Raw genomic sequence first — 26,253 nt, forward strand, 5'->3', positions numbered from 1 at the left:
AAACCTTCGGAAGCGGCAACTGAAGATGTAGCTAGCTGGCGGCAAGGACAGGGGAGCGATTTAAGAACACAGCTGCTTGTCTCGCTGGAGATAGTTAGGCGGTAAATTAATCTGAGCAGAACTGGGCTTGCAAGAGAGTATTACTTGCGTTGCCGTCCCCTTGCTCTCTCCCGTGTCTCTGCTAGGATGCCAGGAACTGACCTACCGACTTACCTCAGACCATCCACCTCACCGAGACCCCTGGCGTAACCCCCCCCTCGCTCTGATGCACGACGCCCTTCTTAATTTCAGCTATGAATTTTGCAAAGGTACAGCTGGATGTCTGGGTTTATTGTGAACGTAAAGGATGTAAAACTCTTTCTAAGGACCATCAGATCAACCAGAGTGCAAGAGCAGAACTGCATAGTTCACTATATGGCTTTGCGCGGGGGGATGCGGGGGGACGGCCGGCTGGTACCAGATGTTTAAGCCGTGCGCGGTAGCGACACTAAAGACCGGAGCATACTCTGGGAAAAGCTGGTGCCCTAACCTTGCTTTGAGTTTTTTTGTACTTGTGGCTCAACACTGATGTACGGAAATTAGTTTGGGTTCTCCAAGAGCTTCCAGCCCGTGAAGCACACACTGCTGTGGCTGCGTGCAGAGGGATGGGGGGTGGCTGGGCGGCAAGTTTTCCGCTGTCTTTTTTTTTTTTATTATTATTTTTTAATGGAGACCTCCTTGTTCTCAAGAGGAAGGCTGTTCAGAGCAGCCATCCAGGCGCATGGGTGTGCACTTCTAGAAGCCCTTTTGGAAAGGTGCTGAACGCTTTTGTTTCCCACGGATGAGAGGGTGCTCGGCACCTGGCACCTCATCAGTGCAGCGAGCTGTGGGGCCCAGGCTCGGGCAGGAGTAGCACAAGACTGTAAGGAACAGGAATTGTCCAGGGATGGCACTTGATCTCTAGAGGGAGACGGTGGCTTTGAGCAGGAAAATCCAGAGAGGCGTTTACCAGCAGTGGGAGCTGGGTTCAGCCCCCTCAGCAGGATAGTCCTGGTTAATGTAAGGCCAAAATGGAGGTGAGGGCAGTTGCGGCAGGAGAGGGGAGTTAAGGCTTTCGTGGAGAGAGAGGTCTGACCTACAGCTCTCGCTACCTGAATCCCAAAGAGCCTGAACCAAACGCGTTGTCCCTGCTTCAACCGGAGACCTCGGCAGGTAACTGGCAGCTGTGGGGAGACTGTGCTACAGCGGTGAGGACCAGCACCAGCCCTGACACAGCTCCCACCTCCGCTGAGCGAGCACCGCCTGCATCTGGGCTGCCTTGGCGAGCTTGCACCAAGGCACCCGGACAGTTCAGCCTTTCCTAGGGAGCTAGCTAGCAGTGGGGACAGGGTGGCCCGCAGCGTGGCTCACCTAATGGCCCCTTTCCACGTGATTTTGTTAGTTTTTCCTAAGAGAAAACATTACAAAAACCATTCCCTCACAAAAAAACCCTAAACAACCCAACCCCTCTACCTGGTAATTACTCACAAGGAGACTGTGGGAACCTGGATCACAGTGCTGATTTTTTTTTTCTTCTTTTTTTTTTCTTTCTTTTTTTTTTTTTTTCTTCTAACTGCCAGATTTATTTCCGTAACATGTAAGAACAACTCTTCTAAACAAAATGCTTAAAACAACAGCATTGCACAATAAAATAGGACCATAAGGTAGTGTAGGTAGTGTTATCGAAAACAGCCCCAGACAAGGCTACAAGATTAAAAGAAGCAAATAGCTAAAGACTAGTTAGCTACTAGAAGCAGGTTTTCTTTATGCTTTAAAAGCCCCGAAATAGCTGTGAAAATTTTGTTCCAAACAACCATCTAAGCTCCCTTTAACAGCTGTGTGCTAACTGCAGGACCTCCAGGTTTTTAATAAAACATTATATAGAGATTCGAAACGGGTAGAGAAGTTCTTTAACCACACGGAACAGGAATGGCCTTGGAACTTAATCAGTGACCATTTAAAAACTCCTAAATCTCAAGTATTGCTTGCAAGCCCTGTCTAATGAAATGGATGTGCTTTATTTATAAGGTGGGGTTGTACCGAGTCCTGGGAAGTCTGAGATGCTGCCTGGCTTCTTTTAAAATATGGAAAGCTTTTAAATACCTAGGACAACGTTATTAGCGTATTAGAGAGTGCACTGGCCTTCTGTCCCTACTGCTAACTGAATACGGTAGGAGCTACACTTGCGGTACGGGAGGCAATAGTAAGTCACAGCGCACAGACAGCACGTAACTATTCTGTGTGTGCCACAACGTCACAGGGCTCCCCTGGCCAACACGGAACTTACAGGTTACAGAAAGCTGTGTCCTGTAGACCTCCGGTTTAAGGTCAACAGGAGCATTCCATTCCCTGATCTAAGAGCTGCAGGATCTGGCCCAGGGCAAATAATAGCTGGTCATGCAGATAACTCGGCACTTACACAGTCATTCCCAGCTGGTAAGTTAGGCTCCAATTTACAAGCTGGACATAATGCTATAGAGATCTTTTTCTGATTTTTATAGTGGTTTTTTGTTTGGTGTTTTTTTCTTTTTTTTTTTTTTTTTCCCCCTTTTTTTTTTTTTTTTTTTTTTTTGGTAGAGAGATGATACTGTCTGGCCAGCCACAATGTGGTATTAAATCATCTGGACTGTAGATAGCCTAGCAGTAAAGAGGAATTGGCATGAGATGGGTGTGCTGTTCCCAACGGCGTGTGCACGGTTTGGTGTGTTTTTGTGTTCATTTCTTTTGGTACGAGAAATGCAAACCTGCCCTACTTGGCTTCCACAGCTGGCCTCTGCTTACAATAGAGAAACTGAAAGTAATTTGATTTCTTGTAGTCAGAAGCACCCTTGTTAAGCCATTTATAAAGCGTGTTGTATTTTGAACTTTGGCTTCAGAGCCTATTCCACAGGCTTGAAGTCACAACAGGCTCCCACCCGCTTCAAAGCGATTGAAGCGGCTCCGCTATGCCTAAGCAATAATTTTCAAGGGAGGGGCAGGACCTCTGCATTTATCAAGAAGAAAATACTTGGGAAGTTTCCCCCCCCTGGCCTTTAGCCCACTCTTGCCGTGTAACCTCAGAGGGGGCAGAAGAGTGGTTCTCGCAAGGCATGTCACGGAGCCCCTTTCTTGGGAGCTAGCAGTGGGGAGGGCAGCTCGCTACACACGGGGCTCGCGGGGAAACAGCTGCACGCACAGTCCGTCGTGCACAGGACCGTGGAGGCGCGGTGAGGAAGCGGTGGTAACTGCCAGTGTCAAAATCCATGGAAGGAAAAGCTTTTCCTTCGCTCCCTGCCCCAACAGCATCTCTTTCAGCTCTGCCCGGCCTCTCTGGCAACGTCTGTGTGCCAACAGCCTGCCCTATCGTTCCAGTTGTCTCAAAACTACATGAAAAAGCTATATTTCTACTACATAAAAACAGTGAGTGGGAGGCTGGTCGGGGTGGGGCTGAAGGTGGGTTTGCTTTGCTCATCGGGGCAGGGGCGGGGGTATTTTTTTTTTTTCCGTCACTGAAAAAATAAAACAGTCCGCTGTCCAGCAGAGGCTGCTTAGACTCTATCCCTCCTTCCCCCCACGCCAGCTCACTCAACATGGACCTCTGTTTCAGGCCTCTGCAAACACAGCTCCGTCGGGAGGAAGGCTCCCTGGCCAAGGGCCGTGGCATAAGTTCTACTGTGCACATGGGTAAAACTGGGGGGCACAAACCCCCCTCCTCCAACATAGCCCCCTTTTTGGTGCTGAGGCATGGTATGGTAATCCTCCAAATTATCGTACTGGGACACCACAGTCATAGTGCTTTGGCGTTTCCCCAGGGTTTGGTATGGGTAGAGGAGGGCAGAGTCCCTCTCCATGGTTTCGGGGTGCTGCATTCTGAGGCTGTGGCTCCGTTCGGGCTTGGGCGGCGGTGCCATGGGCGAGGTGGCGTGCTCCTCTTCCTTATAGCAGTCTCTGGAGTGTTTCTCCACGGATGTGCTCGGTCTGGCTCGAGACCTCTCCAAGTCTGGCCTGTCCTCCGCCAGCCTCACCTCCTTGTGGTTCAGTCTCAGGGTCTCCTGGTTCGCCGGGATGTACTTGCTGCCCGAGTGTTGGTAACCGATGGGCTCCGAGGGCTCTGGGCCACCTTTGGGCCTGTAGTCGGGATAAGGGGGCCCGTTTTTGGATTCGGAAGGCTGCCTATGGCTTGCTTCCTGCTGCAAGTGCGGCCTGTGTTCGCTCGCGTTGCAGCCGGGCTCGTGCATCTTCCTGTTCCGGACGCTGCTCTGCTTCTGGGGGAGGGACGGCTTCTCCGACTGCCCGTTCCCGTAGGCGCCGTGGTAGTGGGCTCTGTCCAGCTCTGCCTCAGGGTGCTGCATGTAGTAACGCTCGTCCCCCTCGGGCGTAGCTGCTTTGGCTGGGTACCTCCCCTCCTTCCCTTCTGCCACGGTGAGGAGGCCAGTTTTCCCAGGATCTGATTTGCTGCGCAAGTGAATTACATCCAGTCCTCCCAGTTCCTCCTGCAGCAGTGGGGCCACGTTATCGTACTGGGACATCACTGGCCCTTTCACTTTCTGGCGCGTGCGGCTCTCCCGGCGAATAGACTGCATGCGGTACTTCTCCATGTCCTCGAGGTCCCACGACACATACATGTGCTTGATGTCCGGTGCAGGAGGCACGTCTCTGCTGACGAAGCTGTGCTCTTTGCCTGCGAGGTGGCCGATGAGGCCACCCCGAGGGTAGGCGGACAAGCTGGGGTAGCGGTACAGGCCTTTGCTCTGCAGCCGCGAGGCGTAGGATGCAAAGTCTCGGCTGGGCAGGGGGTGGAAGGGCCTGACCCGCACGGTGCTGTAGGGGTCCAGGTCATAAAAGCTCCCATCGGCAGTGGTGTAGTAAGAGGAGCCAGAAGAGCTGGAGTAAGGACTGTAGCGGTAATGTACCCGCCCGTTCTCAAAGTAAGGCTGCAGCTGAGTTACGTGGTAGTCGGAGTGGGGCTGATATGGCTTGTACTGGTAGAGGGGCCGCGGGCAGTACACCGGCTCATCGTCTGGAGGTACCTCGGTCCGTGAAATGGGAACGGAGCGGATAGCGGAGGCGGCGGGGGTGGGGACGTGCAGCGACTGAACCCTTCGGATAGTGGGGTAGGGTGGAGCGTCCTCGGCATAGCTGGTGTTACGCAGGCCCGTTGGGCTCACGGAGGACACAAACTCTGTCCGGCTGCGAGGCTTGGAGTGGAGAGCCGAGGTGCTCTTCCCTTGGTTCGTGTAGGTGTTGTAGCGGGTGCCCGCAGAAGTGGGTGTCTCTGACCGAGGAGGGAAGGCTTGGTGCTGGTCGGGCTTGCCATGGTAGGAGATGTGAGGAGGAACGCTCTCAGGCCTGTACTGATGGATGGAAGCCGGCTTGTGATGCAGGTAGCCGTCCGGCCCAGGGGGCTCAGGGATGCTCTCTGGCTTGGGGTGCGGCACGTACACAGACTGCAGGGAAGCGTGCTTGGGTGGGGGAGGCGGTGGTGGTGGCAGCAGGGCTTCCTCCACGGAGGAGGCCAGCATGGAGGAGGACAGGAAGGTGTGATAATTGGAGTTGTTGACAGCATCCGTGTTGTTTGAGTGCATGGCGGCAGCAATTTTGCTCTCCAGTGTTCTCACAGGTGGGACAGGGGGTGTAAAGCTGTAGGAGGAGTGAGTAGGGACAGACTCGGACCGCAGGTGCAGTGGGGGAGCCCTCGTGGTCTCCCGAGGCTTCTCCAAATGGCTCTGGTGGCCCGCGGGCACAGAAGAAGAGCAGCGGGTGGTAGAACTGCTTTCTGAGACAAAACCAGGCGTGGGCTCAGGTGGCTTTTCAGGTGCGGTTGTGCCCCATACCTGTAGGGAAGAAACCAGCAGAAGTTAGAGGCAAGTGTCTTTTTGCCCCTCCTATTCTGCAGGTAAAATATCACACATGGATTAGTTCAATTTTGGTTCTTCTGTGCCTGGTTTCTGCTTGCTGTGCAGAGCCACGGCTGCTCGCTGTAGACGAGATGTGAAGGCTCCCTTTCCCAGCAAGGGCAGCGCGGCGCCTCTGGGAGATTTCGGGACCCATCACAAAACGGGGCACTCTGCAAATGTCAAACTAGGGAGGAGGTGGCTGTCTCTATAGCAGCAGCTTAACGTTTTTACACAGCATCCACAGTGTTTTATGAGGTGGTCTGCTTATCAACATACTTCTCCTAATGAAAATGTACCTGGATTTAAGCTCCTCACACCCTGGTGAGCAGATCAAGTAGCGTAATACAGCAGAAATCCCTTCCTTAAGTGTGGCTACGGTGGTCGAGACAGCCTGCAGGTGTTTCATGGGTGGGTTGGATTTCTGAGTGAATGCTTCCATGTCTACCTGTCACACAAGGAACCTGACCTGCTTTATCAGAGAGGATGGTGGAAGAGAGTATTGTCAGCCTCAGTGAAGAGAGGATGCAAAAATCCTTACCCGTTTCTGAGCACTTCTAAACTAGCATTCCCTGTATCGGTCACCCCAGCAGACAACTAACTCCTTAAAACTTCCCCCTTTAAACCACGGGGAGCAGGTATACTGGGATGTTTCCCAACTTGCGTTCGCTTAGGAAACCGCGCCGATCTCCTGTAGGGCCGCGTCTGTGCGGTACACGGGTAATTCCCAGTAACCCGTGAATCCCCTGCCTCTTGCCACTGGGATTTGGAATGACTCTCCCAGCGCTCAGCCTCCTACAGTTACACATCAGCTGTGCTTGCAGTACATGCGAGGCTGGGGGACGTGTCCACGTACCTGACTGGAACTACTCGATGCTTTGGCGGAGGCCGCTGGCACCTGTCCCATTGCTGACTGGTGATCCTGCCTCTGCGCTGGGGCAGGCTGGCTGGTGGCGGGTGGGCGCTGCGCGGCTGTGACGGCGACGTCGGCCTGCGTCGTGGCTGGGCCCGCCGGCCCGTGGCTCGGCTCGGCTGCTGTTGTCGGGATGGTTGTTAAATACGGCATTGAGGCCGGGGTGCTTTTCTCCCCAGCGGTTACGGCAGGAGGAGACTGAAGTTTGTCATCAGCTGTGCAGACAGGGATGTGGTGCCTGTCCCCAGCCATGCATGCACGGAGGTGGGGCTTATCTACAGACAGGTCTGTTGTGGGTGGTTCCCAGTCAGGCAGTGCACCTGGAGTAGGGTGGGGGGGGTGCTCCCAGTCCCCGGCATGGGAGGGGAAGTGATCTTTGTCCCCCAGTTTACCAGGATGGAAGCTGGACTGCTCCTGCTCTGCATCTCTGCTACCAGGCATGTCCCCAGGCATGCCAGTGTGGAGAGGTGGGGGGTCCTGGTTTCCAGGTGCACCTGGTGGGTGGTTCTGCTCCCCAGGTGTGCTGCTACCTTGGAAATCCTGCTCTACTGGTGCACCGGTCTGGAAGTGGAGTCGGCTCTCGGGCAGACCAGTGTACAGGTGGAGCTTGTCTGGAGCACCAGCAGAGAGATGGAGCTTTTCTAGAGCTGTGCCAGCTTCAGTCTCTCCATAATTTGTGCTTTCAGAATGAGCATCTCCTGGCCTTTTCTGAGACTGAGCGGATGCTTGCTGTGCGGACTCGGCTAACGCTAGGGCTAGCATGCGCGCTGCATTTTTCGGAGGAGGAGGAGGGATAAGAGACACAGAACTGACGGGAACAGGATCCTGGGGGGAGTCGAGGGCAACTGCTCCTAATGGGGGGAAAATCGAGAGAGAGAGTGATTTTATGTTACCCAATAAGGAGAGTGACCTAACCTTAATGACTATTATAGAAAAATAGATGCTCTCCACACTTTCACAGTGGCAGTTCCTTCTGATGTGAAACACTCTATCTTCTGTCTCACATGCAAACGCTGCTCAATAGCACAGCAGTTCATCACAAAAAGGAAAAAAACACAAGAGATTGTCTAAAGGCTCCTCTTGCATTTCTAGAGAGGTAGGAAGTAGGTAGCAGAGAATGAGATACCCTTACACAATTTTGATCATAAGGTTTTAGGCGAAAAGGTCCCTCCTTCAAGTGTTGGCAGATTTTTTAATTTAAAAAAGAAAAGTCTTAGATGGTCTATTGGCTGAAATGATTTAGAAGAACATGCTATAGATTTTCACGTATGACAGGATGGGGAAAAAAAAAAAGTGGTATACAAGGTATTATGGAAAATTATCCGAGATTTGTGTGATGTAGGGAGAAGGCAGAGGTTAAGACCTTACTGATCTGCACAGCCCTGCAAGACACTTGTGACCAGAACTGACGGGCAATCCCCTCTCCTAAAAGGCACGCAGAGGAGGACGTTTCTGAGAGCAGGTCCCCTTTGGAACTTAAAGAAAGAATGGAGGAAAATGCACTGTACCTGGCTGTGTGTGTCCAGTGGGTACAGTCTTATTCTGACTGCTTGACATTGGTCTCTCCCCTTCTTCTGGCAACTCTGGTTTGCCAGCAGCCACTAGCTGGGCATGCTGTAGCTCTTGGTGGGCTCCTTCCCCTGCTCCTGTTTCACTGTTTTTCAGGGGCAAGGACATCTGGGTGGGGGACCTGTTTGGGATTTCAGTGGTGCCAACCCCTTTGCTCCAGTTGGAAGCAGAGGAGTTTCGGGACGTGATGGGCACTCCTCCAATCGCTTCCGACATGCGGCTGGGCAGTGCGAAGGAGACGGGTTCCGACATAGTCAGCGGCGGCGACTTGATGGGCTTTCGCCCCATCTTGGGTGAGAAGGCGTGGGGTTTGCAGGCCTTCTCCTCGGTTGGGCTCAGGTCCAGAGTAAAGAAGGGACTCATCTTCTCTTGGAAAGGGGAGACTGGCTCAGAGCTCGTGGCACTGCCTGGGGTCTGGGACTGGCTGCCTGATTCTAAATCCTTCTTTAGCAGGCTTGGCTTCTCCTTATTTATGCCAACTGACTCCAGCAGGGAGGTACTGCTGTCCAGGCACTCGGACTCTGCTTGGGGAGGGCTGCACTGGAAAGACATTGGGTCAAAATCCAGGCTGGCGACTCCGATATCCGGTGGGCTCAGGTCAACATCTTCAGCAGACCGAGGAGAAATCAGGGCAGGAACGTGAATGAGCCCCTCGTCCCCATCACTGTCATTGTCGTGGGGAAGGTTGTCGTAAGAATTGCAGCGGTTCATGTTTCCTAAGAGCTCTCCGTTGAAGGAAGCAGACAACGCATCACTACTGGACCTAGGTCTTCTGGGTCGAAACAGTTTAGACTCCCCTAGGAACGAGTAGATACACGTGGGTTAGTGTCAAAATCTTCCTGTCTAGGGGGTGGTGGTTCAGTGCTGGGTTTAAAGTATCTTAAGGCAGTGCGCAAAACTCTCACCTGGTGAACTCTAAGCACAAAAGTATTGTAGTTAGCGGAAACGGTTTATTATGTTTGCTCAAACTCTTCTACAGCAGTTGTCAGGTCTGATTTAGTCTGAAACTAAGCCGCGTGCACAAGCAAAACTGGTTTAAGTGCGCTACAGACCTGAGGCTTTCTCAGAAAGCACGTTCCTTCCCGATGCTGGCTACACAAAAGCAAGGGGTTTGCTTTTTCTACCTTGGAAGGAAAACAAAGACAATGAAGAGCATTTCCATCTGTGCTGGACAGAAGTAAGCTGCTTCGTTAATTAGCAAGTCCAGCTTTTACTACTAGAGGGGTGAAAGACCTGCCCTGTTGAATGTCTGCAGTCAGTAATGTCAAACTGCCTTTTTGAATCCGCGCGTGTTACAAGTGCAGGCACAATTTTGTCTTACCATCAACAGCATGCAGAGAGGTAAGCGATTCTTCGCTTTTAGCTGAGCGAAGAGTCCCACTGTCTCCTCGTCCACCTAGGGGAATGCAAGCGAGACAGTGAAGAGCTGAGTTATAGAAATGGCTTGTTTTTGGTTAGGTGGTGGCAGGAAAAACACAAAAGGGTTTCTAGCAACAGTACGACTGTCCTGAGAGTACCAGCTGTGCTTTTTGTGTCTTGAGGTTGGGGTTTTTTGGTTTGGCTTTTACTGTAAAGCCCTTAAAGAAAACCTTTATCTGGTTCCACTGTTTTGGACTCCGTTGCTGTCCAGGACAGGTGCCGTCCTGTTTTGTGCGGGAGACTGGCCTGCAGAGGTCCCCTTCGACCCATGAGCCTATGCTACCAGGCAAGAGGCAATTACGAGAGAGTAAGCTGGCTTTTGATGCTCATTTTACAGACTGGGGAAATGTAACCAACCAAAACGGTAACTGCTGCAGATGACAGGTTGGGAGACAACTCCCCACATCCTCCTGCTACAGACTCTGTCTGGGTGTACCTGTGACAGTTGGTTGGCTCCTGCCAGCTAACAAAAACCCTTAAAAATGGCGAAGAAAGTAACATTTACACAACCTGTTTTACGAGCACTAAACAAGTACGACTTAAGTGCTCCAGGGAGACAGTCTTAAAGGGCATTCACATAATGTGTTGGTTATACTGAAGACTATGAGGGTTATAATTTGAAAATGGCACCAGTGAGAAGATGGGATAAAAGCCCTCACTGGCTCGTGTTTAGGGATGTGTGGTGTGCTTTACCGCAAAAAACCGTATTGTTGCCGTTTTAAAATTTGGAAAGAGACAGTAACCTATACAGGGAAAGGGCTGAGAAATCAGTCTACGTGCACTGGATGCGGCTACAAACGGTTGTTGGACACCTTCTCTAGTTACACTAGTACAGCTTTTGGGGTGAATGTGTTTGTGGACAAGTGCCTTTACCTAGTTTAAGTGTGCAGCTTTTGAGAACAGCAAAGGGATCCAGCACCATATTCTTATTTCACCAGAAGAATGTCAGAAGGAATTGCTGTCTTTCAAAAGCCACTCTGAGAAAAACGTTAGCGGTGTGTGCTCTAGCCTGTTTGGTTCTCGAGCTAATGTGAGAGTTTCAGGAAAGACAGCAGTTAACTGAAGGTGCTATGCATGGCTCGAACGCTAGAAGGAGGTAGAAGCACGCTGTAAACATGAATCCGGCACTGCCGACACCCCCAGGTTTTTGGAAGCTGGATTTGCAGCCTTACCTGCCAGGGCTATGGCTTTCATTTCTGAGGGCTCACTGGGATTGCGCTGTAGTTTGCGTTTGGACACGGATGATGACTTTCCCAGGTTGAAGAAGGAACGCCAACTGCCAACTGGTGATTTCTTCATCTTGCTGGGCGGTCTTTTTCTGGAGTGAGAAAATAGAACAAATTATTGGAGGGGGAAGCTGGTTGTTATTAGCATTATCTGGCTTCTGCTGAAACAAGGCGTAGAAACTCTGTCTCTTCCAAATAGCTGGGGATGTCTTCATTCTTGTAGCTCAGCCCTGAAGTCTCGCTCGGTAAATTCCACCGAACTATGCAAAGCAGGTGCAATGCAGGTGAGCCAAGGCTCCGTACTTGTACTGTACAGCAGTAAGGGAGGGCTTTTATGTACCTGGCAGATGCACCAGTGCTCTGAGGAACTGCGCAGCCATAAAAGGTATTCAAAAGCATCTCTTGCTCATGCTGTAAAAATCACATTCACCTCCTCCCACTGCCAGATTTAATTCCTAGTGTCATCGAGTCTGTCCAACTGCTCCACTTCGAAGGGAACCTGGATTTGTTCCAGGCGCTTAAGTCCTGAAATCTGGAAAACCCCAATGTTTCCAGGTGTTCACCCTGTTGACATTTCTATGTACGTGACTAGTACAGGCATCTACATGCATCACACACAACATGGCTTTTTATACATTAAATGATAACCCTGCTAAAAAGGAGGGAGTGGCACTGAAGTCTGGTGGACTTAGCTCAGCCATATACCTGATGCAAGCTGAATCCTCACAGAGTCCAAAGCAGGTGGAAAATGGGCTACAATACTTTACGTAGGACCAGTGTAAGTCAGTATCGGCAAGTTTTTGCTGTAATCTAAAAAACTAAATGCAGTTCTGACACGTGCTGGAAAGGAAACTTGTCTCTACCTTTCAGATGGGAAGTCTATGACCGTGTGGAATTTCCCCTGTAAAGCTGCAGGGCCTTCTCCCACTTCTATGTATTTGCTGTCTGCCACGATGGGAGAGTTGATCTGGGCTTGTGTCCGTGCCTGCGCCTCCTCCAGCGTGAGCAGCTTTGTGGAAGGAGAGGACACCAGCAGAGACTTGGGCCGTGATAAAGAACTGTGCCCTGTAAGGGAAAACCATGGGCAAGAGGGAGAATCAGAAAACAGCAGTACAGATCAAAGCTCTGGGTCTGTGTGTCTAGGGAGGTGCTGCGTTTTTCTAGATCTTTGTTATCCCAGCCACTGAAAGATGTTGTCAAAATAGCCATTTTGTCAGAGGTATATTTACAACAAAAAGACCTACGTTCTCGTATTTGAGAGCAGCTTAGGGTACTAAAAAAGCAACAAAAAAAAAAAAAAAAGGAAGCAGGCAGGTTAGAAATCTTCACTGACATACTTTACTTATGCTTCATCTGCATGCAAAAGTCTGAATCGAGCCGTGTGTCCTGCCCTTGGTCTTTTTACAGCCTGTGCTTGTTTTTGGAGCTGAACATGTAAATCTTTGTAAAAGTAGTTGATGTTGCCTCCTGCCGTTAGGATCTGTTAAGTCAGCTTTGCTGTGCAGAGAAGGCTGCTACAGAGGAGCACGAGGAGCCTGCTGGAAGAGCAGCTGTCTTTTGTTTGCCATCGCTTACAGTGCGAGTATTTATATGATTATTCTCACATGAGTCAAGGGGTGAGGGGGAAGCATGTCCTCGCAGCAACTTCCTGGTTGGTTCCATTCCTACTGCTCTCCTTTCAGCATCACAGCTCTTGTGCAGAGTGCGCAGTGCCTGGTGCGTGTCAGCTGTAAACGCTATCCGGGGTGGCGTCTGGGTTCCAGCTGTCTTTGCAATAGCCTTACCTGGGACGGCTTAAAGCAGGCGGGTACAGGTAACAAGGCACGCTCAGAAAGAGAGGCTCTTGGAAGCACGGAGGAGGATGCTGCCTTGCTGTGGCACAGTATTCCTGCACTTAGCTATGAAATAGCCTGACCCTGCTTCCTGCCAGTTTTGTGTCAAAGCACATTGAATGCGAATGACCAAGTCATTAAACAATTAGCTGAATTTACATGGCCCATTCTAAGCCTGGATAATCGTTTGGCTGGGATTCTTAGCACGCTTATCTTCCCCTGGCAGAGCTCAGCCTGCTGCGGGCTGTTACTGTTCAGCCAAGGTAACCTCTGGCTCCTATTGACTTAAACTCGTCTTCCAGTAGGAAGAAAAGCTGGACTTGGAGGAACTGTGCTAGCCTAAGTAGAGGTAGGACTTGTTCAGAAGCAGGGAGCAGCAAATATACTGGAAAACCAGCTATCTGTACTCCACAGGTGGTGGGAACTAGAAGGGCAGGTTGTCAAAGCAGATGGTACACGCTTAATGCTGCTTAGGAGTAATAATAGCTCGTGGTATCCACGACTGGTTGATCTAACATGCAGAGTAAACTTTCTTCCTGGTGCAACTCTACTTGTTTTCTGAGGAACAGGTATACTTATGGTCTCAGAAGTCTGTCCTCTAGGTTACAGTAAAAACGTATTTTAAATGTCTCTGGGGAGGCTCAGATACCCATTAAGCACCTGCTACCTCTTTTGATCAAGGTAAAGCTAGTGGAGGAAGACACGCACCTGCTCCATCACGTATGACTGAGCTGAGTTTGGAACTGAAGAGGACGTCCACGTGGTTCAAGATGAATTCCACAACTACTGACTGGATTCGCACCTCCATGAAGGCAGCTGTTCCGCTGAAGCAGGCAGACTCTATCTGCTTTGATCTGAAGAAGAGGCAGATTAAACGCAACGCTAAAAGCCAGAACACCACGGGAAGGTGCGCTCCTTTGGGTAAGGCTTCAGCACGTGTTGAGCTATTGTGGCTGGGTTGCTCACGCAGATGAGACTTTAGGGGCAATTAAGAGATTCTCATCAGCGTCACACAAACGATCACACTGACTGTAGCGACTTAGATCCAGATTTTGAGTTCAGGTTTGAGTCTTACCGAAATGGCAAGAGGAACGCTGGGTTGAGGAGGAGGAGGAGTGTGTGGCAGACCCGGATTGAGGTAAGCGCGCTGCACACACAAAGTGGGGAGCTCTTTTGCCAGCCCATTTCCAGTACTGTGAATGGTGGCAGTTTAATGCAGTGTCATTGTACAGAGCTCACGGTGGCCTTCTAATGTGATCTTTCCCTCTAGCAGTGAATATCTCCAACTGATCCTGCTCAGCAAGTACCCCAATATTCACAGAAGCAAACTCAAACAAGAGATCGCTTGACTGCTCATGGGTGAAGTGCTAGAAAGGAGAAAAGGGCTTATACCCTCATTAACTGCACACAGGGGAGCCTGTGACTCGGGTTTCTCAGGTTGGTAACAAAGAAGTCCAGAAATCAATACGATACAGGCCAGGGTGAGGTTTTTCTCCTTTTAAATCACACCATTAATTTCTAACTGTCCTATTACACACATTCAAAACAAATTTTAGGCGACGGATTTATCCAAGACCATTTCCATGTTTGAATTTTTGCAGCCAAAAGCTGTCACATGAGCCTCTAAAGACATCCGCTATGGGAAACTGGTGAGGCCGCTGACTCAATTTTCCTGGATTATCAAGGGCACGCTAGTCTCATCTACTGAGGAGAGGGGAAATTATCATCTAGAGAAGAGGGGGAAGCCTTCCTTGCCACTACTGAACTGCTGTCAGTGGAACTGCATTGCAGTGAGACAATAATACCAGGGTGCCGCAGATAACAGCGCGGGGCTATTTCACACCACAATTCAGGAGCTTGTCAGCTGGCCTCAAGCTCCTGCTTAGGAGGGCTCCTCATTAGGAATTTTACAGCAGGAGAAGAGCACATTGGATGGGAGAAAGGAAGATTGCGTTCTCAGCTGCTGAAAGTTACGATTTTCTGGAGAACAGGTTCTGACTGTTTTTTATAAACGTAAAAACTTATCTTGTATTAAAATGGGAGGGGGGGAAAAAAGTACCTTAGGAGGTTTGGAGCCCAGACGATTGCTAAGTTTTTAGTGTGCATATTTGTGATGGAGCAGTAATCAGCCAGACGAGCTAAGTGTCTCATTAGGAACTCCAGTGTCCTGGAAAACAGGAGATAGGCAAATGTTCAGCACCAATGAGCAAAGCCATGCTGCAATTTACAAAACAAACCCCAGTTCATTATTTTCTTTTGGTTTGACAGCTCACAGAAAAAGATGTTGAACTGTGTACGCTAAGACTGATGGTAAAGTTGCCTTTAGCAAATATAATCACTCTGGGGTGGAGTGAGGACTCAACAAGACGAAGGTCAAAGCATCTGCACGCTCAGTCCAAGGGCTGGATCCAGCAAACACTGAGGTGGATGGGAATAATCTAAATGCCACCAGCACTGGATCCAGAAGCAGAGTGCCTGGGAAATTAATCTCTTGCCTACTTTACTGTAACACCGTGCAGCAGAAACACACCCTTTGTGCTATACACGACAGCACGGCAGTGCTTGTTAGACCGAAGAGGGGAAGGATGTTAACCCTGGTAAGGGGGGAGTATTTATTTAGACACCCCAGGAATCAGCAAATTGTATCCATGTTCTACTTAGGAAATTAATGGCTAGGGGTTTCTAATGGCTAGAAGTTTACAAGGGTAAACTTCAGAGGCTTCTGTTCACAATTAAAAAAAAAAGAAGTTTTCTACGTTGCACAGTGTTGTACACCCCTGAGGAAGAGGGAGCACAATGTGGTAACGCTGTATCCTCCTCAGGGCTATTGCCTGGCAGCAGCCCTGGCTGTGTCCACCTCACTGCGTACCCTTTTCTCGCCGGGGGAGGGGACAGGGGTGTGTTTTGGGGCTCAAAATTCCACAGGTGGGCAAGGCCTGAAGTTTCCAGATGGACACTAAATGGACACCTGCACTGCCCTGCTCCAGCTTACACCATCAAAGGCCAGTTACCTGCAGGGAACCTCTCGTCACAGAGTAGCTGAAAAATAAAGTGTGTTTTCCTTTTCCAAGGAATCCTCAGGAAAGGGGGAGTGCAACAGTCCTGTCCATCTACATCGTTTTGCATCCAGGTATCTCCCACATCCCCTCTTTGGTCTAAGACTAAGACATATGCGGGCATCACAATCTCCAAGTTAAACACGTTTGTTTGCCCCCCAAAATAAGAGTGATTTTGTGGAAAAGGTGGAATGCACCAGCAAAAAGTAAATGAAGGAGATAGATACAGTTCATTTTTGAGAAGGCCTTGCCCCCTTAAACAAAATATTACAATTAGTTAATACAAATCACCAGCTATTACACTGATTAATACTATTTAAATAGCAAGTAAGTAGCACACACTAGTTAACCATTATCATTAGTTAAGACTAATGGCTACACTCTAAGTTATTGATATTCAAATAATGTATATTATAATTAGTTATTTATACCACTCAGATATAGCATTGCAATTGTCCAGGTAATCACCAGCCATGATTACAATAAAATATTTATTAGCACAGGTTTTTATAAATAGTTATCAATATCCAGACGACTATCCTCATGTTTTACAGCTGGCCAGCTATACACCACTCGGGACACAGCATCACAACTGGTCCAGCTCATTACAATACTTATTGATATTTAATAACTTTCAACGTGCATTGTAATCAGCTATTTATACCAACTGCAAAACATAATTGGTAAGGACTACTTACCATACATCATGATGATACTCAGTTATTAATGCTATTTAAAGAATTATTATAGTGCAGTATTACATTTAGTTATTAATACCAATCACCATACGTTTTGGTCTAATGCCTTTTTACTGTACCCTGCCGGAATTTTTAATAGTAAAGGCCATTAATGTGGTGTTATACGTGGTCAAGACTCATTGCCATATATCATAAATTAGTATTAATAACGAATTAATTTGAATATATTATTATACTTGGTGATTTTTAAGCACCATATTATAATCAGTTATTCTACTAGAGCACTGTTACAATTTGCTAGTTACTATTATTGCTGGGCTGTGTGTGTGGAATTGGAGACAAAATGCACTTGACCAAATTATACTGAAGGGCTGACCCAACTTTTTTGCTACATTTCACTTTTTAAAATTGTTATTCCTATTTTGCCCCACCCTGCTCCGCAATAAAACTATTTTCTTAGTGGTATCAGCCACTTCTGACCTAACGAGCTTACATTTGCCTCCTATGCATAGTTTCCAAGGAAGTCAAATAGGACTATGCAAAGTTTATAGTGTTTGTCTGGTAAGGAGCTAATTAAAATATAAATCAACTTTATATAGCCACATCAACATTATATAGCCATAAGCCATTTTAATATCCAGAGGCACAGTGCGGCTGCCTTGAGAGGGAAAACTGGAATCAGATCGTTTCACTCCTGAAACGCTATCAATAATAAACTGCTGAGCCAGAACCAGAGGAAAGGCTGCACTGACCTGTAGTGGGGAGGGGGCAGCTGCTGGATGACATCATGGATTTTAACCAGCCGTTCTTCGTCTGTAGCAGCAGAAACAGCATCCTGGAACAAGGCAGGGAGGGGTTTAGCTGCAAATAAGACTAAATACCTGCCACAGCATCTTGAACCACATGGCCAATGTACTGTTCTTCAGTAGTGAGGTGTGTTGTGTTGCTCATCTCTACCTTCTGAGCAGTGCCTGTCTCTTGGGGACACACCGGCACACAGATAACGTGAGAAAGGCCAAATAAATCAAGATCTGGGCTGCTTTACCACTTAATTGTACAGAGCTATTCCTTGCAGAGGGCGTTCAGCTCCAAGCAACATTTGCTTCTCACCCCACTCCCATTAGAAATCACTGGGGAATGGCAAATGATCAGGGAATTCTTCCAAAGCATTGTTAGCGTCCCAGTCACCTTCTGCTGGGGCCCCAGCAGCAGTACGGCGTGGCCCGGGGGCCAAAGGCATGCGCGGGGAAACAGAAAAGCGACCTGGGGCCCCAGAAGGGCAGGATGCTACCAGCAGTGGGAATGTGGTGTGCGGGTAGCTGGATTGGGCTGGATTGCCATTAGGCTGGTAATTTTGGAAACAGGCGCTTCTGATCTCTCTAAAAACCCCAACTCAAGCAGAAGTCAGACAAAGAAAGGTGCGTGGATGCCAGGTTCAGCTTGCTGCGCGATCCTTTTCAGTATTTCTCTGTTCAAACCACATCGATGAAGTCGATGAAGTGGAAAGTGAAAGGCATTGCCTTGTACTTACTGAGAACTTCTCGTAGAGTTGATAGGTCAGCAGAGGGTTCGGGAGTTCACGGAAGTACAGTTTGCAGAGGGAGCCCACGCAGTGAATGTCTTGGATGTAAATATCCTTTGTCAAGTCAGGAATCTGCTCGGAGTCAAACTCGTGGCTGGAAATGAGAACAGAAAAATGGGCAAAGGGCTCTGAAAAGGAGGAATGAAAACAAAACCCAACGTAAATTACAGTCAAGAAAAGCAAGGGTTTTGTGATTTACAGGAAAAAAATAAAATACTTAAGTCACCAAAGCCACATGGCCTATGTTTGTGGTGCTGCTAGAGTGGATTTTTCAAAAAAATACTTTTTTTTTTTCTTTCTTTCTAATAAGGCATTTTCAGTTAGATTTACAACCGATTGGCTACTCTGCTATGCCTTTTGCTGCGACAGGGCTTTTCACAAAGTCTCCGCAGAATATCTTCCAGGAGCACGAGGGCAATCTGAATACTGAACTCCCAAAGGCGGTGACTGGGAGCTGCCTGGAGGAGGACTGCCCGCAGGTCTCAAGGAAAGCTGCCGGGCTCCTTTGCATTTCACAGGCCTGGAAACTGAAATACGATAAAGCAATGCCGAACGGCAGCGCCATCGGCAGCTGCTGCACATGGAAACTAGCGCGCCCAGAAATTCCTTGGGGACAGGCTGGTGAGCTGAGCATGCCTCTGCTACAGGGTGGAGAGAGCCAGGAACCACATGAAGAAGGTCCCTGAGCGTTCTCTTGGTTTTCAGAGCGAGAAAAACCAAAATCACAAACATTTATGATAGAAAGGCTGAGCTTCGAAGGCCAAGGGCTGGCTCGCTGCTAGAATATGTGCATGGAAAGTGCTGTTTTATATTAGCAGGGCAGAGCTGCAGGGACCAGCATGGTGAGTCAGGCCACGGGGAGCAGCAAGAACCTGGCTGCTCTAGCCAAAGCTCAGTTTCCCTACAAGGGGCTTGAAGCCCTAAACCAAACCTGTTTATCGTTGACACAGGGGGTTGTCCTGTCTCCACTAGGACCACAACAACGCCGGGGGCTCGGTGGCAACATCCCTGGCCTCTCCCCCTGGCCAAGGCAGGCGATTCGTAACACAGAACTTCAAGCATGCCTTCAGCACAGCTCAAACGCTGAGCTCGCCGCTCTCTGCCTACAGAACAGCACCAGTTCGTACCCGTGTCCGAGGCGCCAGGCGTGTCCGTAACTGCAGTGGTCAGCCACATATCCCTGAGAGCAGGGAGGGACTCCCTCCCTCCCTGAGACACAAAGCCTGCCTGAGGGAAGCCAGTCACAGAGCAGACAAGGTCTCTACTTTTTCAGATGAGAGGGTGAACACTCCACCCCAGTTCCTCATCCCAAAAGCAGCACAGAAGGAAATAAAGGTTTCCCTTTCCCCCAGCGGATGGACTGCCCGTAGCTGAAACCCTCGGTGTTCAGTGTGTACCGCTCCCACAGGCACGTTCTGACTCATCACTTACTCAGATCTGGGAGAGAAACTTGCTTCCTGCGCTTGGTTCCACAGAAGAAGGGAGACCAGGCGAAGACACCAACCCACCCCACACAAACACACTCAGCCCTGGCTGAAATTCGCTGGCTGTATCCTGCCCTACTCTGGTACTCCAGTATATTTTCCTAAGAATAAATCTCGCGACTTGTCAGAGACGTACCCCCACAAATGCAGAATATGGGGTGAAGGAAGGGAAGCCCTGCTACACTCAGCCTTTCTTCTCTCTGCACTGGCAGCTTTGAGACCTACAAGTCACTTCTTTTGACCCCAAAGGAAGATGCTGTTAGTAGAAGAATACAACTTCACAACCTCTCAATAAAAGCCAGAGCCAGAATCCAGGGATAACCAGACCAATCCAACACTCACTCAGTTTTGCCTACCAGCCAAAGAAAGGCGGCTAGGGCACTGCTAAAAGCCAACCTCTGTCCCATGTAAATCTCCCACGTGGAATAAATTCTTTAACTTTCTCTCCAACCAAAAAGCCCTTTAAATCCGGGAGATCCAGAAACTTCTATGTGAAACTTAAGAACAGTGACTCATTTATAAGGATACTGCAGCTCTAGCTTTGAAATAAGCCTAATGATCTGTTTATATAGCTGGAAACTACAGCAATGCAACATGTCCTACATTAACCAAACACTTATGAAAACCTGTAGTGATTTAGATGAAGAGGGACAGTGTCTACAAGTTATGCCGTGCTCTCCCCCTTCCTTTTGCTTTGGAACATCTCAGAGAACTGAAAAATAGGCTGTCACTTCATCCTCTGAACTGTAAGAGGGAATTACGCCATCGAAGTTTTAGAAAACCATTTTTAAAGCACATTTGGAAAACAGCGAAGGAGAAAATGGTCTTGGCAACACAAAGGGCAAAAATGGACTAGGGCAGCGATTAGAAAGATGGTCCCAGCACAAGTCATAATAGGGAATTAAAGGGATGTGACTGAAGCAAGGGCAAACATTTTATTCAGCCAAGACTGCTGTGGGCAACAGCTACAATCAGAGTCTTTGGAGCCTGCATATCAAAGCCTCGGGAGCAGATTTTTAAAATGGAACTCGCTGTGATGAGAAACAGGATTAAGCTGAACCAGAATAAGCCCATCCCTATGAGGGTTTGTACAGTAACTATACCGGCTCAAACCCGTCCAAAGAGCTTGGGAATAGCTGCTATGAAAAGGATATCCTTCACAGGGAAAATACCCCTTCGCTGCCTCTGTAAGGCCGTGGGCCTAGGATCAACATGGGAATTAGTCACATCCCACCAGGCTCTCTCAGTCCCTTCACAACAGAAAAATGTGTACCATCTGACGGGAGCGAAACCAGCCTCACAAAAGGGCGAAGGCCATTACTGCGAGGAGAACAGCTCCTAACACACACCTAGCCTTTCCCAGCACGGCGATGCCCCCGTCAAGAACCACGCTTCGCGCGTTACCGATTAATTGCTAATATGCCAGGAGTCCAAAGCAGCGAGAAGGAAATATCAGCTGCTCAAAAGGGCTGCAGGAGCAAGAGAAAACAGGAACAAAACATGACAGCACAGTGTCACCATGATCCCAGAGCCTGCCGATACCCCATCCTGAAGGAAGACTTCCTGCAAAATGAAGTCTACTGAACAGCGCTGTGTCACTCCAGAACGGTGACAAACCCCACGTGCTGCCCATTGAATACAGACGGCAACACATGCATCGGAGCTGCTGGAGCGGTCTGCCCCGCTGCAGGCTCCTGCAAACCCAGCCGCTGAACCTCGCGCGCGCTTTCGCTCGTCCCCTGCAAACAGGTCAGCCAGACGCGGCGCCCTTACCGTAGTTTCTGGATGTTGGACGCAATCCCAGACAGACGATATATTCCATCCACAATGCCATGTTTCTCAATGAATTCAGTGCAGCTCTTGAGGACCTGGGGGACTAAAGAACAAGTGTTGTCAGTTAGTTGAACATGTTATTAAAGTCCTAGTTCAGGTTGTGGTCTTGTCAGATGCCATAAACTAAGCCCAGCTGGAATACTGCTGCAGTTCTTCCTTAGCGGAGAAGGCCTGTAAGAAATTTAACTTTAGGAGTTGGTGTGGGAACTGGTCAGAGATGTTCTTTGCTTTAAAGAAATGCCAGAATATGAATCAGGTTGAAAAAAGGAAATTCTGGTCAAGCAGAGACAGTGCAGGTGCCATCACAACTCCCACAAGAACTGTGGTGTTAAATTCCATTCCAGAAGAGCTACAAAATTGAGTAAATACTCTCTTTGGCCAAAGACGCCCTTTGTTTTCAAATCTATACAAGGATTAACCTATACTGCTTGGTTTAAGCAAATATAAACATTAAGGGGACGCTACTTTCCGCACCAGGGGCAGGAGAAATTTTACAACTCAATGTCTACCGGAGCGTGACTGGATTTAGATAGCTACAGGACATAACCACACTCACAGAAACTGCAGACAGACCGGGGTACGACAGAATGGAAAAAGTAAGCCCAGAGGATATAATTAGGTGTCAAGTTAATATTCAAGCTGCTTCACCAACCGATTCCTTCCAGTTGACTTCCCAGCCTCATGCAGCATCCACTGCTGGAGCTATCTGTCCATCCTTGTAAGCTTAAGGAGGAAAAATTACTTTTATAAAAGGGAGATAAAACTGCCCTGAACAGAGAAAGCAAATTAGGATTGAGCTCTTGTGAGCATCAGCAATTCCTCACGGAAAAAATGCAGATCCTTGTGGATTCTCCTGTGAGCCACCTTTTTGCTACAGCTCCTATGATGATCTAGATTTATTCTTACATTAGATGCCAGGTCTGATCCATTTGCCATGCGACACAGATTCTGAATAGGTCATGTGGCAAATCCCCTTATATCAAGCAGCAAATGCCATCTGCCAGTCAGTTCTCCTAAGTGCTACTCAACTTAGCTGCTCTGTGCTTTCCCCTCCCCAGCTGCTTCACCGATTTTTTGCTGGCTTGCAGCAAATGTTTGCACGAAAAAGATTCATTTTAAATGGTTCCCTGGAAATCAGCAGGTGCATCCTGGGCTAAGGGCACATCTGCTCCGTGCTCGAGCACAGGACAGAACAAAACCTGTAAATCCACGTGGCACGTCAAGCACACAGGCTCAGCTATAGCAGATGATGCCCTGGATCTGCGATACTCGAAGATACCAAGAGATGGCCAAAACGAAGCCAGTCAGACTGTGGTGCTACATCAGCAGGCATTTACAGCATCTCGCACCGTCTTCCAAAGCAAGGTGCACGCTCGGGGGCATGCAGAGCCCTTGTACGTTAAGCAATGACATAGGAAGAGCCTCGGGAACCACATGCTGCTTTTTTAGGGGAAGGAAAACCAGCAGAGGTGATCGCCGCCTGCTCTCCCCTGTGGGTGCAGTGGACATTTCAACTGCCATTAAACCAGCCAGAAAACATCGGCAGAAGGAAACGTCAGCATCCGCTCTGACGCCAAGGGCACCTCTCGCAGCCCTGCAAGCTCAGAGCAGCACCGCAACTGCTGGCATTAGGAACCAGCCAGGCACACACTGAGGCATCTGAGCCAGGATAAGCAACAACTTCTCACCGCTGAGTGAATACACATTTGGAGAGCATGTTGGCAAAATGTGCATCAGTCATCCGCAACACCGTCAGCTAAATGTCTGAGAACAGAGCAGGTGGAACAGATGGCCCTAAGCCGTTTCAAAAAACATTTTTGGAGGACAACACACCCCTTTACACAAAAAGATTCAACACCTCTCCAAGAAGAAAGTTTTTGGGGCTTCAAGCAGACAGGGAAGGGGTTTATACCATACTCAAGCAGTCGCCAAAAGGGGCTAAAATGTTTTGCGCTGCGGTACAGTGTTAGAAGTGTGACCCAGGTGTAAACTGGTGTAGAAAAGCAGAGAGATGGGACAGAGAGATGGGAACAGCACTGTCCACTGCAGCACAGGGCTTTCGATGCTGACACAGCTAGCAGTGCCTTCTCTTCTGTGAGGAAAGAGTGCCCTAGGTTGCAAGACACGCTGGACTCATGCTCCTTCTGGTTTCACTGAGAACCAAGCAAGACTATGTGAGGTGCCCACGTGCATGCCTCTCCCCACCACCACCCATTACAATAGGTGGGAGGTCACAAATCTCACTGGGGAACTGAACGAGGACACTGGGCTCAGCGGTGCATTAGCAGCACTTCCTTCTGCCAACTGCCCGACTGCGAGAGTCGCAAAGGATGGGGTAAAAGGAGTTTACCCGAGTCTTAGAAGCGTTGTGGCATGATCTGCTAACGCTTAGCTGCAAAATCCCAAATACTGTAATGGTTCATACTGGAATCTCAGTAGGGGTCCCCTTGAAATTAGTAGTACCTGTTGCAATAAATAAATAAGCAAATAAATAAACAGCACATTCCCTGCCTGCCCAACTCCTACCAGGGAGGTGGGTACCTTCTGAGAAGGGCGATGCACACGCCGCTGGGGAGCCTGCGCAGACAGCTCGCCTGTTCATCCACATACCACGAACGCAGCTAGGACACCCGCCTGCGCTTCCTAATTGAAGGCCTGTGCCACAGGGAGCGAGCGCCGCGTGTTGCCGAGGCCTTATCCTTCTGGGGTTTATCTAGCTGTGTAAACAAACAGCATGGTAAGAATGGTATTTACGTACCAGTTGGGCTGAGCAGCAACCTGTTGTGAGAATGTGAATCGGGTCAAGGGAGAACAGGGGGAAGGCGAGGTATGCAGCACCAACAACACGCTTCCTGAAGTACTTGGTTGTCATGGAAGGTCCTGGGCACAGTCAGAATAATTAACATACACTGAAAAATTCTAGCAGGCTTGTTCTATGCGCTTCCTAATCTGGTTACCAGGACAATCTGTTCTTTAAGCTAAATATATCATGCCAGCACCACAGATATTTTGGGGGAATTCTGCACGGTTGGAGAAGTGACTGAAATTCAGGCAGGGCTATAATTATCCTTGAAGGCCCTTTGCTGGAATGGTGACTTGGTTCTTTTGATTTTTGAATGAAGATGAACTTGGTAATTACATACGTGTTTAACCTCCCTCTGCCCTTTGAATCCCATGCCCGGTAGCTAAGTATACATTTATATACATATGTATATACACACGTATGGGGGGAACAGTGTCTACTATCACCAGAATGAAAAGGCAGGATGACAGCACAAGCTAAGACTTAATTTTGTGAACGTGAAGTGTGCCAAGACCGTCACCTACGGTGGCTTTTGACATCACATTGTGACTTTCTCTGTCTATTGCATAGATCCCTTCCCCGCTGCAGAGGTGAACTCCTCAGGGTCCAGGTCCTGGTTTTGGCTTCTGCATCCCAACCCAATTACCAGATTTGAGTCAGAAAGGTACCTCAGCTGCATCACAGCAGGAAACTGATGGGAGGTTTCTTCTCGTAGGATGTAGTAGCATCTACGCCAGAATTCTATTAATGTTACAGTTAATTACTGAAGTTTCCTGCAATTACTGACAACCAGACTTGATGACACATGTGGTTTTATTAGCAGCCATAAAGGTACACCTAGCTCAGCACCCCTTTCTGACAACTGCCATGAGCAGGCCACTTTGGGAAGGGCACAAGGAGGGAACAAGCCCAGGGTAACACACAGTGTATTCCTCCAGCCCCAACAACCCTCTGCTCAGGAAACCTCTGTGCCCAGAACGTTTATTAAACCCGTCACACAGCCCTTTCCAGTTCCACATTCCCAGGCAAGTTACAAAAATGTACTAACACTCACTGTTGGGTTTATTCCTTTCCTGAGCAATATGGCCTTCAACCACTGGCTCCAGATAATCTCTTTGCAATGAAGTCAGCCTGCTAAAATCCCCTGGCAGGTGCTATATTTGAACACCCACCTCTTCACGGGAATCTAAGCACTGTACACGTCTCCTGTTCCAAAAATCAATCACCTTCCCTCATTCCCCCCCTCCCTTCGCTGTCTCAAGTAACAGGTAGTTCCAGGAAACACAGCGCAAAAGGCTGGAAATGTGGGCGCATCAACAAAGGAGACCCTAGCATATTTCATCACCGTAGCAGCTGAAGGAATTTATTCAACTCATTCCTGAGCATCTCTCAGCTGGTTTGAAAGGTTTATTGCATCTCCTAGGGCTCGTTAACTGGTTAATTCTTTGCCATTAAAAGGAAGCAGAAGTTTTATGGTTTTCATTCCAAAGCACATTTTGATTCATCTTGAAATTAGGCACATTTCCTTTCCTATCATCTTGGTTTTATTTTTTCCTTTTTAATCTTTTGTAATGTTCCCTCCCCGGGTTTTGGGAGGCTTACTTTTTTTTATTATTATTATTATTATTTTCTTAGTACGTTACTGGAATCAGAACTATTTGTTCAGCCTGGGGAACGAGGCCTCCCATCAAGCTCCCCTCTAGCAGTGTCGTTTTCACAATATTACAGCAATAAGGTGAACTGTCACGCAAGCCAGGCCTTTTGGCTGGTTAATGGACCGGCGCACGCTGCAATGCAGCTGCTCAGCTGAATTCCACACATAGCAAACAACCGTGGAAAGCTAAACCTGCAGCCCTGCAGGACCAAGGGAAACAAAACAGAACATCCTGAGCGCCACTCCGAACTGCCTAAGCAAAGGTGATAACCATGGCTATCAAGTACATGTAA

At 48.8% G+C, this 26,253-nt stretch overlaps 1 protein-coding gene and 1 long non-coding RNA gene across 6 annotated transcripts in view; one reads left to right on the forward strand and one right to left on the reverse strand.

The window, feature by feature from the left end:
- Positions 1 to 679: 679 nt before the first annotated feature.
- Positions 680 to 26,253, reverse strand: part of ARHGAP32 (Rho GTPase activating protein 32) — a 258,191-nt gene continuing 232,617 nt past the window's right edge. For all 5 annotated transcript variants that reach the window (XM_056322830.1, XM_056322827.1, XM_056322828.1 and 2 more), the window contains 11 exons: positions 21,444 to 21,546; positions 18,136 to 18,280; positions 17,357 to 17,439; positions 14,910 to 15,017; positions 13,559 to 13,704; positions 11,882 to 12,083; positions 10,965 to 11,110; positions 9,695 to 9,769; positions 8,313 to 9,170; positions 6,748 to 7,655; positions 680 to 5,831 (listed from right to left, as the gene is read on the reverse strand). In XM_056322830.1, the coding sequence (XP_056178805.1) occupies positions 3,579 to 5,831; positions 6,748 to 7,655; positions 8,313 to 9,170; positions 9,695 to 9,769; positions 10,965 to 11,110; positions 11,882 to 12,083; positions 13,559 to 13,704; positions 14,910 to 15,017; positions 17,357 to 17,439; positions 18,136 to 18,280; positions 21,444 to 21,546 (5,027 nt within the window). In that variant the 3' untranslated portion in view covers positions 680 to 3,578. The remainder of the gene's footprint in view (positions 5,832 to 6,747; positions 7,656 to 8,312; positions 9,171 to 9,694; positions 9,770 to 10,964; positions 11,111 to 11,881; positions 12,084 to 13,558; positions 13,705 to 14,909; positions 15,018 to 17,356; positions 17,440 to 18,135; positions 18,281 to 21,443; positions 21,547 to 26,253) is intronic.
- On the forward strand, positions 13,716 to 17,327 carry LOC130141714 (uncharacterized). Its single transcript, XR_008819142.1, has 3 exons — positions 13,716 to 13,988; positions 14,121 to 14,287; positions 15,119 to 17,327. It is a non-coding gene; the product is annotated as an uncharacterized LOC130141714 (long non-coding RNA).

The sequence above is a fragment of the Falco biarmicus genome, chromosome 20 (assembly GCF_023638135.1).
Source record: "Falco biarmicus isolate bFalBia1 chromosome 20, bFalBia1.pri, whole genome shotgun sequence".
In the NCBI taxonomy this organism is placed as follows: domain Eukaryota; kingdom Metazoa; phylum Chordata; class Aves; order Falconiformes; family Falconidae; genus Falco; species Falco biarmicus.